Source organism: Anthonomus grandis, chromosome 1, assembly GCF_022605725.1.
Source record: "Anthonomus grandis grandis chromosome 1, icAntGran1.3, whole genome shotgun sequence".
In the NCBI taxonomy this organism is placed as follows: domain Eukaryota; kingdom Metazoa; phylum Arthropoda; class Insecta; order Coleoptera; family Curculionidae; genus Anthonomus; species Anthonomus grandis.
Window position 1 is genome coordinate 51,055,735 of NC_065546.1, and position 16,573 is coordinate 51,072,307.

General features: G+C 30.2%; 2 protein-coding genes across 5 annotated transcripts in view; both read right to left on the reverse strand.

Annotated features, from left to right (window-relative positions):
- The window catches only part of LOC126739140 (furin-like protease 2), a 969,288-nt gene that overhangs the window by 527,184 nt on the left and 425,531 nt on the right, over window positions 1-16,573 (reverse strand). The gene's annotated exons all lie outside the window — the stretch shown is intronic.
- Window positions 8,816-11,014, reverse strand: LOC126739161 (piggyBac transposable element-derived protein 4-like). The gene is made up of 2 exons (XM_050444718.1): window positions 10,906-11,014; window positions 8,816-10,770 (listed from the first exon to the last, which is right to left on the reverse strand). Coding segments are annotated over exons 1-2 (1,068 nt in total). The 5' UTR covers window positions 10,908-11,014; the 3' UTR covers window positions 8,816-9,704.

Sequence of the window (16,573 nt, forward strand, 5' to 3'; positions counted from 1 at the left end):
TATTAAAGATAAAATGGCAATATTTTAATAAAAGATTCTTTTTAGTGCAATATTCTTGTAATGTCAAATAGTAAATCTTTTGTGAAAAGATTGTTAGTAGCTTATGAAATAATCTATGATATAGAAGACTAAAGCATTGACATAGAAAGTTGTTTCTCTCTCATTCGCAATCACCGATATAACTTAATTTTAGAATTAAAATTTCACCTGTCAATGCAACTTAAGATTCAGAATTTGATGTGTGATCTCTTAAAAATCTTAAATTTTATCGGTCATAAAAGGTTTCTAGAAAAACCTACCTATTATATTAGACTTGTAGAAAGACGTCCTTAAGATTAGTGGCCAATTTTTAATTAAATTCTAAAAACAATTTACCTTTAAGTATTCCAATTCCTTGAAAATCAACTGCTACTTAAATTTTTGTAATTTTCATATAATTGTTTTAGGGCAGTTTACTACTTAATGGTAGATAAGCAAAAGCATATAATATTGTTGCCTTCTTCTTCCCCTGCTCGTTCTTTGTTCTAGCCTTGTTGCGCTTAATATTAGGCATAATATCGTCCTTATTTTATTTAGGCAGAACATAATTGATCTTTCTTAGATAGTAAGATCATGGTTATCTATAAGGAGCTTTCCATAGATACTCTGTAGCTCTCTCGGTAAGCCTTGGTCCAACTTCTAATTTCGAGTTAGTGTAGCTTCTGGTATTATCGAGAGTCTTCTTTTTCTATCTTATGCAGTCAACTTTCTTTTGATTATAATTTTTGTCATTCCTCTTAGTTCTGTGATTGTCTGTTTTGCTTACCGGCTTAACTTTAACATTTTTTATTTCTGTTGTATCAAATTGAAGTTTTGTGTCTCGTTTCATTGTTTCTCTCATAAAATTTTACTTGATAAACTAACTCTTGTGTAGAATAACTTAGGGTTTAATTAAGAACCAAAGTTTTCTTTAATACACACTGTTATAAAATATACCGTTATTAAAAAACAGATTAAGACAAAAATTGAGTAGTAAGCTATTTCAATTTATTTATTACTATTAACATTTTAGTTTTGCCAATTTGTTTGAACTGGGGAATCCTTATGCCCTTCTGCACCTTCTAAATCTCTGAGAATTTTACCCTCTAAAGGATTGACCCTTATCAGAAGATAAACGATGATTGTTGTTTAGACCTTCAAGGGAAACTTTAGGCTAATCCTGGTACCCCTTGGTTAAACCGGGCATTACTTAAGAGCTGTCAATTAAAATATATAAAAGTGCATTCTACTAGAGTTTCAATATAGGTTTGTGTCATCTACTTCAGTTAAAGATGATATAATAGTCTATTTTTTGTTACTTCTTAAATTTTTAAATTTCACCTGAATCTAGTTTCTATACAAATTTTTCCATTAAATATTAAAATAAGACCGTACCTATTCATTAGGGTAAAAGTACCTAATTTGTCTGCTTATAATTTTTTTTTAGGAAAATTACTTCTTTTTACAAAAAAGAAATGTTAGAAGCGTAGTTTATCCATGGAAATGTATGTCTGTTCTAATAATACGAATTACATTATTTAAACCAAATGTATCTTTTATATAGTGGGACTGAGAAAGAGAATTATAAAAAAAATAAATATTAAAATAATTTTTTATATAACATATAAAAGAAATATTACATCCAAAATATATATGTAATATTATAGGTAAATGTATGTGTTATGTAATATCTTGCATATTGACGTATCACCTTAAGATTAAATAAGATCCAGGAGACAAATAAAGACATTTCGTTTTTTGGTAATTAATCAAAATTAGCTTAACTTAAATCAATATAAGAAACTGTTGTTATATTAATTTTAAGTTAAAAAAAAATAATTCATTAATTTTTTTTATCTCAATTAAATTTTTGGTCATCTGCGAGAGCCGAAAAAAAAAGCTTAAAATAAAAAGATAATAAATATAAATTTTTGCCAATAGGTAACTAAAAATGCTTCGGTCATCCTCCACTAAATTTATTCAAAAGTCATTCATCCTATATGTGTCAGATATATAACATGTCCATTATCAGGGGTACAACGGGGTTTTCGTCAATATATATAAAAACGCTATAGTCCCTCTGGAAAGGTCAAAAGGTTAAAACAACTGACAATGAATAAAAATGACATATAAAAAACAGGTGTTGTAATCATGTGATTTTAATTTTTGTGTAGATCCAGTTTTAGTCCCTTTCTCATGCATCTATGCCATTTTTGTTCATTATTAGTTGTTTTAACCTTTTGACCTTGCCAAAGGCACCCTCAAATTTAGTGGATGATGACCGAAGCATTTTTAGTTAACCATTGACATATTAACTCCACTGCAAGTATACTAGGACTACTTCTTCAACTATAATTTTTTGCGTTAAACTCTTATTTAAAAACATGAAATGCAAGTAAACAAATAGTTTTAATAAACATTATATTACAGAGAACTAAAAACAGCATTTTCTTTAGATTAAACCTAATGCAATTTATGCAGTTTGTCCACAAAAATAGCAAAGCGAAGTAACACATTAAATGCGCATAATGTGGCCGTAACATAAAACTAGATGAATCCACTTAGGCTAAAAGCCGTCTGAGTGAGTGCTTCTGGCTTCGCGTATGTAGATCAGGGGAACAGGAGTAACTGGAAATGCAGGTACTATTATCCCATAAGATAACCTATATAGAATAATAACACTGTCCGTATTCCGCACACCGAAGTGAATTTACATTTAGAAAAAATTATGTATTTGTATTTAAACGTGCTTTCACAAATAATTTTTTGATTTTTATAAAAAGTAATTATAGTGTCGATCCACCACCGTCGAGAGTATATGAATAAAATTAAGTAAAAAATAATGTAGTTACGTACTTATATACAGGAGGAAATTAGTAGAAATATATAAAAAAAGTTGTTTAAATCAGAATGCTTTTGATATCAAAAATAATGGTATGCAATAAAAACCCTGAAAAGCTTGCAACTAATATAAACCAGTAAAACTAAGAACTGTATTTTCCTATTTAAACCCAAAAAACAAATAAACCTGACACATGAAATTAAATTAATACTAAATAGGAGCAAAAAAAGTCCCGGATTTGTTTTGCTCTGCTGCCCTAGAAGCAGCTTTAAAAACGTGCAATAAAACGAATACGGTTGAAGGGATATAGAGGTATTTAGGAATATTAAGATAATTACAGTAGAATGGTATTTTATATAGGTTAGTTTTACCTGAGTAATATGAAACGCTGCATCGTGTATAATTAGGTTATGCGACCAATTATTTTAAAGATAAAAGAGACATGTAGTAGTATAATTTAAAAAATAGTAATAAAAGTTTACGGACAATTAAATAAAAGAAACATGTGTGCATTGCTTTCTTTTAATAATAATAATAATAATAATAATAATATTGTAGCAAAGATTTAGATAAAATGTGTTTTTACAACATTTTCATACTAGAGGAAGTAAAAAATATATCTGTAGTACCTGTAACGAGAGCACATTGTGAAAATTTATAGGTACTTCCACATGCGTATGTTTAAATTTCTTAACTTACCTCAACCGAATTGCACTTCTTCTTTTAGTAATGGTCCAAAGTAATCTATAGGGTTAATGATGTCACAAAGAGTCACTTAGTTGTAATAGTGATAGTTCGAATTATCCCATTTTTATAAATTTTAATCATATCAGACCAATGAAGACACTAATCGTTTATTTGCCAAAGTTTTAGCGAAATAAATATTCCAAAGCGTCGTTTAAAGCCATTTCGCAGCAGACAATAAAGTTATCAAGCCAATTTTAGACAGAAAATTTCACAAAAATATAAGTATCACTTCCTTAACTGCGATCTCTCGGGCATATCCAGCCCGCGCGGACATTTTGATTTAAGGATAAACTTTCGAAGCCATCCAGTTTCCAGCGAGGCCAATAAATTTCACTTTATGTGTGTTCTGTCCCCCTCGAAATTGCTTTTAACCGACCAGACCGACGCATTTTCTTTCTGATTACATTAAAGTTGTTACTTTAAAAAACATGTGTCATTATTCGCGTCTGAGGGTACGATGTTTTAAATGTATTATGAAATGCTTTTATAAATATGAAAATGGCGAGACAGCAGTAAGTAGAAGATATTTTTATTAATTAGGGATAAAAGAGTGACTTTAGGCTAGGAAATATCGCATCGATGTTCATAACATCAATATCCAAAAATAATCTTTTAACTATACCACCTCATAAAACTGAAACATTTAAGAAGTCATTTATCTATCAATTCATAAATACAAAATAATGGACTTTTCTTTATCGATACCAATCTTGAAAAGAAAGTTTAATGCCAAATTGGTTCAAGAGCATTAATTTGCACATCATCTCTCTATGCTATCTCATTTCTATCTGATCTTACTTATCTTCTGTTTTATTTTAATTAATCTTGCCCCCTTCTCTCTCTCGCTCTTTCTCTCCTCTTATAATTGGTAAACTGAAAACTATATTATTTTATTTTCGTTGCTCACTGCTTTGCGGCCAAGTATTTTTTTTCTATATAATTATTATTATTATTATTATTATTGATTTTTGCCTTGCGGCAATCACACTCCCGTTTTACGGGGAACATTCACTTATCCCAGATATCTAAGATATCAAAAGGATTAAGCTCTGAGGGGACTCTTTCCAGGTTGTCGGGCCCTGGATGGTGTTCGGTCTTCTGTACCCATGAACTTTCTGACGACCCGTGCTGTCCCCAGTAGCACCGCTATTTGCATGTTTTTGAAGTGGTGCTCACTTAGTCCCAGTTGTTTGAGGTTCTCTACAAGGGTTTTTGGTATAAGTCCAGTTGACGAGATTATTATCGGAATTATTTGAACATGCTCCATCTCCCATTGCCGTCTGATTTGCTCGATATTTGATGATCTTTTCGTAGTATTTTCCTTGGAGGTTATTGTTATTAGGTATAGCAACGTTAATCAGCGTGGTTCTCCTTAGTCGCTTATCAACCAGGATAAGATCTGGTCTATTGTTGACAGTTCTTTGGTCGGTGAGAACAGTTCGGTCCCAGTACAATTTATACACGCCATTTTCAAGAACTGGCTCTGGAGTATAATTGTAATATAAAACTTTGTCCGTCTTCAAGAGGTTCAGTTTAACTGCAAGTTCTTGGTGCAGTATTTTTCCCACGCAGTCATGACGCGCCTTATACTCAGTTTGGGCAAACGTTTGACATCCTCCCGTTATGTGTTGGATGGATTCTGTCACTTAGCATCCATATCGACATTTGTCACTCTGTACTGAAGGATCCGAAATAAAGCTTTCAAGTAGTTTCTAGTTGGAATAACTTGGTCTTGTATGGCCAAGAGGAAACCTTCCGTTTCGGGAGACAGTTGTCCCGAAGTTAACCAGTAGTTCGACGCATTGGTGTCGACATGTCCCTGGCTAACCTCGTTGACGTGTCGCCCGTGCAGTGGTTTTTGTGCCCATGATTGATGTTTTTCTTCATCAGTGACGTGGTGACTTTCGATTTCGCGAGTCATCGACCTCGGATATATCCGGTGCAGAGCGGACGATCTAGCCTTTTCATGAAAGAAATTTCTCAGAACTGAAATTTGTCGGTCTAACTGTTTGCCAATGTCTGCCAATCCTCTACCTCCCTGATGTCTTGGTAGCGTAGTTCTTTCTGTGGCACTTCGAGGGTGGTGTTTTTGAGCCTTAATCAATAATGTTCGTGCCTTCCGTTGCAAGTTCTGGATGTCCGTCTTGCTCCATCCCACAATTCCAAAGAAATATGTTAGTGCTGTACAGGCATACGTATTCAACCTTAATTATTTTATTCAATTATTATTATTATTATTATTATTATTATTATTATTATTATTATTATTTAACGGAAATTGTACAGGAAGACATAAGTTTATACCTCCACCTGTGCCCCCATACTTGTAGAGCCAATAAAATTATAATAATTTACTTTCTTCAAATTGCTATTTAGACTATAAATTGCTACTTTAAATAACTTTTAGTAGTTAAAAAATATTTTTTTATTGAGGACTTGCCTCTCTCCAAGAATCAAATTCAATATTTGGCATTCCGTTGTGCCGGAAATTATCAACAACTCTTTTTTTCAAGATTTCTTATTTTGCAATTAAATTTTAACATTTTAATAACACAAAGCTTTTTTACCCAATGCAGCTAGTTCAGAGAGTATGTATATATGATGGTCAGAAAAGACACCTAAATATTTATCTAATATTTAGTAAGCTACTAAGAAATTTATCACAACAGTTTTTTGGGATAAGGTAGGTAACTTATTGGACACTTTTTTAAGCCAGATACCACCATAAAGCTGAATCAACAGCATTTTGTTTTTAATAGATATCCAGAGAGTTGTCAAAAAATAGAAGTGTCCAATTTTTAACCAATGTCGAAGCAAATTTTTTAAATACCTATCGTATACCAACAAAAATTAACTGAAACCAGATGTCGTAATATTTTAGCATTTATATATTTTAAATACAGTTCTTATATTATAATTTAATTAATAGTAAAAGTTATTAAACTGAAAAGGAAACTAGATTTAAAAATGAGCGTAACCTATGTCTACGCAATGTTCTTTTCCCGCACATTATTTCATCTGTCTTATAGCCGGATTTTTAAGAAAATAAATGTTATTAAAGTTACTTCAAACATCATGACTTTTGTTTATACCTATCTTATTTTTAATTAGGAAAATTATGTTAAAAAGCAATTTACCAAAACTAGATTAACTTTACAAAGCAAATAATCTCTTTTAGTTTTTCGAATTTATTTTTAAACAATTGTTAAATATAATGTAATCGGAATCATTTCCTTTCAGCATGCTTTAAAAAGCATAATTAAAAAACACTTAATTCTTACATTGAGTTTTTGAAATTATTGAAGATATTATTCATTTAATCAAAAAACCACAATACGACACAAAAGAATATGTAACATTCCTACAATACAACATTTTACCAAATAAAAGACTAACGTAACTTTGGTTGTTTTCCAGGCTGTCGTTTCCTTTTGTTCCTCTTTCAATAAAGGGTCTATTGTATTTTTTGAGAATTTCATTTTGGCCGTATTTTCCTGCTACAAATGAAACAAAATAATCAAATTAATGAGAAAATTGAGATAGAATTACTCGATGACAATAATACGCTCAACGTATACTATTTGTCAATATCTTGTTAACGCGGTCCTATTTTCTTACATCATTAGAGTTTTCATGGAATTTTCGTAGTCTAAAATTTCACAGAATGAAATTTTTAGTGAATAGAAAATATCGTTTTTGTTTTGTATTGTAAATGGTTACTTTAGATTTTTTTTAAATCAAATTACTATTGTAAAAATGTATGTTTTGGAAATAAAGTAGTCGTATAGAAATTCTTTCGGAATACTTTTTTAGAGAATTTTTACCTAATAACTACCTAGTATCTTTGAACGAAATAAAATTAAGCGCTTAGTAATTTCTACTTTTTAATTGATTAATATTAATTAACTTCTACACATTTTTTGCTAAAGCATTTTCTAGAAATAATTAAAACTAAATCATAAATTATTCTAACTTTTGCGTGGAAGCTAAAACTCAATATGTATCCTGATTTTCTGTTTCATAGTCACTACCGTTAGGTACCGGAGTATCCAATATCTCAAGTACAAAAATTATACTTACGTTTGCATAGAAGTATGAATGACTAGATACTATTTAAGTTATATAAATAACGTACAATCTAATATTGTACGATTGCAAGAATCATATAAACGTAGGTTATGCTTATACAGTTTAACAGAAAAAAAAACGATATTTAACACCTATGCAGTTTCCCTGCAGTCCATTTTCTTAGGCCATTATATTAGTGTGACTTAAAGCAATTTATCAAACTACAGAAATTGGTTCGTGTTTTAAACAGATTTTCAGTAATTTGTAAATAAATATTCTAAAATATATTGATTCTTATGCAGAGTCAAACTTCAATGTATCTAATTTTCTAATATTTCACAAGGCGTTTATGGATAATTCGCTTCACTGTATCATATTTTACATATCTCAAATGTTCTTTACACCTGGTACATCTGTAAGGTTCTACTATAATCATTTGCAAGCTCAAGCATTTGCTTTTATCAGATCCACTTAAGACGATATCGCAAACGACTTGATTTTAAATTAAGATAAGTGAAGGAATTATTCAGGTAATGATGACTTGAATAGTGAAGAGCATGATCTTACTATTTAACAGTTTCTTAAAACAAGAAAAATTTAAAAATTGGATAAAAAAATTAAAATTAAAGGCAACCAACATTATCCAAATTGAAATCAAGTAGATAGAAAACTGGATTTTTTCTAAGACTAGAAGATTAAAAAGAAAAATAGTGAATAGTCATTAAAGGCACATATATTACTGCTATATCAAAAATAATCTGATAACTAGAGGAAAAAGCATCTTACGAAGCAACAAAGATGGAACTCCATTTAAATGATATGAGCTGAGGTGCTTCAAGGTAATTGCAATATTTAAGGCCTTTTCATTTGCAAAATTTTTAACTTTATTTCTCTGGCATGTTTATCAAATCTTCAAGTCTATACTAGCAAGACCCCTGCAGACAAAAACTACCAAATATATGGTGTAATATCTAAGTGCAGAATTAAAGTGGAAGAAAAATTAGTCACAGATAATTTTTTCCTCATTATTAATTTTCATTTAAAAAATATAACTTAATTGCTATCGTTCTCAAAAATATTAAGCGAATACACCATTCTTAGTAAACATTAACCCTGCTGCCATTGAAAATGCCATGAGCGGTCGCTCCGCGGTACTCTATGCCGCAAGTAAAATAGTTGTAGCCTCACTGGCAAAATAAGTTTTAATTGAAAAATACATACAAAATAAAACAACTCTAATCGTAGTAAAAGCTTTATTTATAAAATAAATTTTATAACTCAAAATAAATACAACAAAAATTATGAGATTCCCCATTAACAAAATATCAAAAATACATTTGTACAACTAAACGTTATACAAAAAAGGAATGTACTTATCACTTATATATTTTGTTTTAAACTAATCTTCCTCCATTGGTGGAAAAAGATAACTATTACATTGCACCGATTTTTCACTGTGTGATTTACAAACAAATCTTTTGCATTGACCACAAGTAACTGTTGTTTTGTTATTTTTGTGTGCGCGGCATATATGACAACGACAAACCCGATTTTTATTTAGTGCCATAGGGACTTCAACAGGAGTATTATAGCGAGATAAGAACTTCCTAATATCCTTAGGAAGTGTTTCTATCTTCGCGCGTTTCTTAAGATAATTTTCCATGAGGGATAAACTTAGAGAGGTCAAATGCTTTCTTCGTCTTGGCGGCTGGTCTATTATTATTGATTATAATTTCGGAGTTGATTTTTGCAATTTCTAAAATTCTAAAGAAAATTGCTAAAGGCCACCTTCTTGTGATTCTTTGTGTTGTATACGAGGAGCATTTTTGGTCAACTGTATCGAAGCCACATTTTGTTTTGTTATAATGCAATATTATTCCTGGTTTTTGTGTTTCCTTGTCAATTTCATCGTTGTCATGCATGGTGGACAGCAAAATTACACCTTTATTTTTTTTAGCAATATGGGATACTAAAGTGACATCATAAAGTACGCGACGTGCTCGGTAGGAATTCTGGCGGTAATTCCCTTTTATTTTTTTTTTACTATACCAGTTAAAGTTATGCCATTTTTTAAAAGATACTGTGCTAGTGTAATAATATTTCTTTTAGTGTTTTTTATTGGCTCTACTAGTCTTTGTACAATATCGAATGGTAGGTTTGAAGTTTTGAAAAGTACCTCCCGTTGTAATTCGCAATATATTTCAAATTTCCAAGTGTAGTACGTTTTACTGTCACAAAGAGCGTAGAACTTGATGCCATATTTGGCAGGTTTTAATGGCATATACTGAACAAATCCGCATCGTCCTCGAAATGGATGTAACATTTCGTCAATTGTGATAAACTCGCCGAAACTATAACTTTCCATGTAATTTTTGACAAAATCCTCAAATATCTTTCTTATCGCTGCTAATTTATCAAATTTCTCGCGTTCTTGTCTTGTTGTTATATCATCGAAACGAAGGGCACGAAGAAGAAACAAAAATCTTTTATAACTGAATAATGCTCTTAACAGAATCATTCCTGTCCCTTCTCTGGCCCAAAGTTTTTCAACATTTACGCGGTTTCTTTTTTTTATGGAAATTATGAAAAGTACTCCAAATAGTGCCGACATTTCTTCGGAAGAAGTTAACTTACAATCTCGGTCTCGTATAAAATTATCACGTTTATTTTCGATATAAATATTAGTGCATAATACGATATGATCTACCATATCCCTTGTCAAAAACATAAAAAACGAATCTAATGGTTTTGACACATTTTTGGCCGCACCTTTGGATCCAGGTAAAACTTTGATAATATTTGTAGCCTTGGGTTTATTACCTTGAATTACAGGAGTGCTTTTCCAAATTGTCTCTTCATTTTTCCCAATATAAAAACGTTCACTCTCATTGGGCCTGACAAAGGATTCAGTTTCTTTGGAAAATTCATCAGTGGACTGTTCCGATTCACTGTTATAGCAATCTTCTTCAATTACTTCCTCCTCTCCTTCGCTTTCACTCTCAAAGTCGGCAATATCATCCTCAATATCAGATAAGTTTTCGGCTATTCTCTGTAACTCTTTCTCAGTAAGTGCTTTAGTGGAGGCTCTTCTATCCCTAAATAATATACAACAATTATTTTTTTTATGCCAGATTTTTTACACAATTTACAATTTTATTGTGATAAAATATGTATTCTGCGCAATAATATATATAAAAAATACAAAAGATGTTATATTAAATTTTACTTACATGACCGGTCGCGTTGCGGCACGGAATACCGCTGATCAGCTCTGATTAGTTTGACGCTCTCACTAGCACTAACAGAATCACACTAATAAAATGCGTGCGAGGCAGGCGCTTCTAAAAATACACATGGTGGCATACCTAGATACAAGCGATATAGATTTTAGCCAGGGGCGTAGGCCAAATATACCGAAAGAAAAATGTATTAAAGTTAAATTGCGGCATGGAGTACCGCTGCGCGATTGGCGAAGGGTTAAGGGTCGACTTTTAAAATCCTTAATTTACATTTAAGTTATTATATACATTTAAGCTCTTATTGAAGTAAAATTATTTGAGATTTAACTAACATAATAACTTGTTAATGTAAAAAACGAATTTTTAATAAATAAATGTATTATTTTTTTTAACTACAGTGCGGAAAGTCATGAACTTTGTTGTTTAATATTGTTTGAATTTTTATAATATGATTTAATTACGCGCTTATATATTTCGCTTGGATCAGTGTATTTAAAAACAGAAATAGAAAATACTAACCCAATAACTACCAAATATAATGCTATTATCCCTGCTGTAAAAATTTGCATGGTTTCAAATCCGCATATTGTTTTACATATATTTCTTTTTTTCATCATGTTATTTAGGTTAAAGAGCAAATTTTATTTTATAAAATTGATATTTAATATTGGTTGCATTAAAATATAAAAATTTATTTATTAAATGCACGTTAAAATAATTATTTATCTAGACATGTATATAGATGGTTTTTGTTACTTTCATATAAAATATTATATAACTGAAAATTGAGTATTCATTTTAATAATAATAATAATATACGGTAATGCTTTTACCAGGAATTAAATATGAAATATACGCAATTGTTCAAGTATAATTTTATAAAGATCGTATATTAAGCAGGCCTAATATACGGTGTAGCCCATGATATCTATAATAAATACTATAACTTTTTTACTCTTAAAAGCATTAAAATTTAGTTTGTTGATATATTACGATAATCTGTTGTCATAATGATTAAATGAATGCAGATAAGGTCCCTACATTAGAGAAAAAAGCAACAGCATCGCAACGCCGCATGATCGCATTATTGATTCCACCGATACAAGGAATCTTTACAAGTGACGTCGTCACAAAATATTTACATGATAAATATTTATTAATAATAGATTATGCTTTAACTTATTAACAATATTACGGTCTATGAAGTCTTAATAGGTTTTTTTAATGTGCTCTATTAGAGTAAAGGTAACTATCTAATAAAAAGCGTTTTTATGGAAATTAAATATTTTATAATTATTAAGTTTCTTTTTATTATTCTACGTTTTTCATGACAGTATAGGTATTTCGATATAGGTTAAAAGATCGACTTGAATTACCGTTTTTCTATGGTGTGGCATAAACGGCACAAGTTTTTACTACCGTAACAGTTTACAAAAACACTAAAATCAGACTTTTTTCCTCTTCCAACCAAAAACTAAAGAAAAAACACAGAACTTCACAAATGTCGAATGTAAACACAAAGCCGTTTGAGAAGATGACATTTTGCAAGATGACATCAGTTTTTCCTTGCGATGTTGCCATTTCAAATTTTTCAGAAGCGGTTCTAGAAATACAAATAACAATATATTTTTTTACTTTAGAGATGTTATTTTTGCGCTTAGAATAAGGTATATCTATTTCTACTTTTTTTTTCTAATCCAAAATATAACACCATTAAGTTGAATTAACATTATTATATGCAGTGATATATAGCTGGAAAATTTCCTCTTTTGAAAATGTATGTAAACTTAACAACAGAAAATCGATAACTATGTTTGTAAACAAAACACTCCCATTTATACCAAGTTGTTGTTTACTAATTCTAGTCTTTCAATGTTCTAAGGCATGAGCACTATTATGACATGTAATTGGTTATGTAATTTAGTACGTTCAAATTTAGCATACGCAATTAATTGGGATTATGCAAAGTTTTATGCTGGTCTTTATACGAAAACATTCTTTAGCATCCACAATTTTTTGTGAGCTTATTTAATAATCTTTTAGCACTATCTTAAATGACCGTGCAATAGTGACTTTACTTAAAGAAGGCCACTCTCCAAGGTTCTAGTTTCAGTGGCTAAGAAAGTTGGGGTTTGGTGAAGTGATGTGTTCTCTTTATAAAAGACCGACAAGCGATAGAAGACGTGTAAGTAGTGAACAACATAACTGTTATATTTCCTATATCTTTTAAATTCGCGTAACCGTTATATCACAAATATACAGTGTGGCCCAAATTGGGTATCTTGGAAACTATAAGAGATAAAACATTAGTTAAATGGGGAAAGTTGTAGGGCATTTAGTTACTAATTAAGTGCCGCTTTCAGAACGATTTTATCTTTTTCCGATTTTGAAATATTTGTAAAAAATCAAAAAGTTGCATTTTTGAAAAAAGGCTGTATTTTTTTTATTTCAACGTATTTTTAAAATCTGTAAAAACATTATTAGGACAACTTTTGAAGGATAACGCATACCTGAATTTTAGTTTTTGTTTTCGACGTCTCGGTTCTAAGATTCTATCCTCAACTTCTTTTTTTCTTATGGCGCCAATTTTATTTTTTTGCTAAATTAAAAAGATCTTTTTTGTCCCTTTAAAATGAGGTATGAAACACTTTATAAAAATATTTTATGTTAACGTCAAAAAATTAAATAGTTTATTTTTCGCTGAGTTGGCCATGGCTTTTATTGGCATTTTGTCCTACACATAATTATTATTAACTTACTAACTTGCTAACTTATACTTTTACGTAATTTCTAAATAAAATAATTAACTACTTGTAACAATAATATTGAATAAAACTATTCAAAATGACGGACATTTTTGTTAAAACATTTTTCACATTTCTTTAAAACACTTCTAGTTATCTTGCGCAGGGTGTTTTTATTTATATTATTTAAGACAGTCTGAACCCTGTCCTCTAGTTGTTCGAGGGTCGCAGGAGGTTCAAACTCGTAAACTTCATTTGTAACATACTCCCAAAGATAAAAATCCAGGGGTGTAATATCTGGAGACCTAGCTGGCCAATTTACAGCACCGCGGTTCGCGATAAGTTTATTGTTAAATGAAATTATTAAAAATTTTATTTTTGTTGAAACCACACTTCACTCCATATTTGTTCTTCAGGTATTATAGCTCTCACGTCAGGTAATATCTGCTCTTCCAAGAGATTTAAATATCTTTGACCTGTCAATATTTGGTGGTAAATAAAGGTCCCAATAAGGTGATTATCTAAAAATAATTATAGCATTTTACTTGAAAATAATTTTATGGAGTGGGTATTTTAACTTATCATATATACCAAACCATACATTAAATCCAAATCTTACTTTGAGAGAATTTTTAGTACCCCAAAAATGACATTTATGCCTGTTGAATACTCCACAGTTGCTAAAAAACGTCTCGTCGGTCCAAATAATTTTCCTGCTGAAATTAGGTATTTCTTGACATTGCAAACCAGTTTGAAAATTCACAGTCTTAAGTAGTCTGTATCCCTTAAACCTTGAACAATAGTAGGCTTTTATGGACGATATTTTTTTTAAGGACTCTTTGAATGGTAGTCCCTTCGTATATTCATATCAGTTATAGCTTTTCGAGTCGATGTTTTCGGGTTCGCATTAAAATGGTATAAAATGTTTTCATCGCGAGCTTCATTGTCACTTTGATAATCTTCTGGCGTTAATATTTCAAAACTTCCATGAGTTCTAAGGTTCATGACAAGCATAGCGAATAGTCTTGGACCTGGCTGTTGTCTCTCACCAAATATCTGGCGATTGTAAGATTTGCATTCCTATTACATTTAATATAACATTCCAATAAGTCAAACTTTTCTTCACTGGTATATCACATAGCGATTTTTGGAAATAGCAATTTTAAACAAAACTCACTAAAAACAAACGAAAAGAACTAGATACGAAAAAACTATTTAACACTAACAAGAACAAGAACATGAAATGAACAAGATAAGAACTACTAAACAAGATAAAAAGTTAAATCACATAAATAATATTTTGCAGAATTGTCAGTAAATGACGCTAAATCATTAAACAATAATAATTGTTTATACGCAAATTGCCTCCGTAGTCATGGCCCCCGCATTCGTGGCCAACTCCGCGAAAAATGAACTTTGTAACTTTTTGACATAAGAATGAAATATTTTCATAAAGTGTTATATATCGTGTTAAAGGGAAAAAAAGGTCTTTTTAATTTAGCACAAAAACAAAACGGCCGCCATAAGAAAAAAAGAAGTTGAGGATGGAATCTCAGAACAGAAACGTCGAAAACAAAAGCTGAATTCAGGTATGAGTTGTCCTAATAATATTTTTACAGATTTTAAAATGAATTATTTTTCAAGTAGTTTTCAATGCCTAAAAGTCATAAAAAGCTTTACGTAAATGCCTAGAAAACATAAAAAATTATTTCAAGTTTCAGAAACTTGCAAATTTCTTTAATTTTAGGCAATTTAGTAATTTTATTCCAAGCAGTTAAGCCACATATATTTTTTTAATTTCAGACTATTAAAAAACTTGAATGATTTTCAGGGTATTTAAAAAATATTTAAAATCTTTTTTTTTAAATCCCTGAAATAAGCGAAAAAATTAGATCAGTACATTACAATAATTTTTAAAAATATCTAAGGGACATGATATATTACATATACTGGATATTAAAGAATAATTTTTCAAGTGCCTGATATAAGATCAATAATAATTTTCAATGCCTGGGAGTCATAAAAAAACTTTACGTGAATGCTTAGAAAACATGAAAATTATTTTAAGTTTCTGAAATTACAAAAAATATCAAATTTGTAGCTAATATTTGTAAGTGTCTGAAATCCACAAAAAAATTATTACTGTGCTTCGAAAAAATGTATGTGCTGATCGACTGCCTGAAATAGTGAAATAATTCTACTTAAAGGCCTAAATTGAACAAAAGTAGTTGAAAATCTACCACAGGTTAACTGCCTAAAATTCAAATACTTAAATTGCAAATTTCTTTAATTTTAGGCAATTAAGTAATTTTATTCCAGGCAGTTGAGCCACATATATTTTTTAAATTAAGTATTTTTGTATTTACTATTCAAAGCAGCTTTTTTCTCATTTTAAACAACTAAATGATTTTCAGGCTATTAAAAAATTAATTAAAATCTTTTTTTTTTAATGCGTTAAAATGAGCGAAAAAATTTGATCAGTACATTACAATATTAAAAACGCCTGGAAATCCATAAAAAATGCGATCTAATGAATGAAATATCATTAAAAATAAATTTAGTTGCCTAGAATAATTTTTAAATTTATCTAAGAGACATCATATATTACATATATCCTGGATATTAAAGAATAATTTTTCAAGTGCCTGATATAAGATCAATAATAATTTTCAATGCCTGGGAGTCATAAAAAAACTTTACGTAAATGCCTGGAAAACATGAAAAATTATTTTAAGTTTCTGAAATTACAAAAAATATCAAATTTTTAGCTGCAAGTACTTGAAATACAAGAAAAGTAAATAATGTGCTCCGAAAAAATGTATGTCCTAAGCAACTGCCTGAAATAGTGAAATAATTCTACTCAAAGGCCTAAATTGAACAAAAATAGTTGAAAAACTACCACAGATTAACTGCCT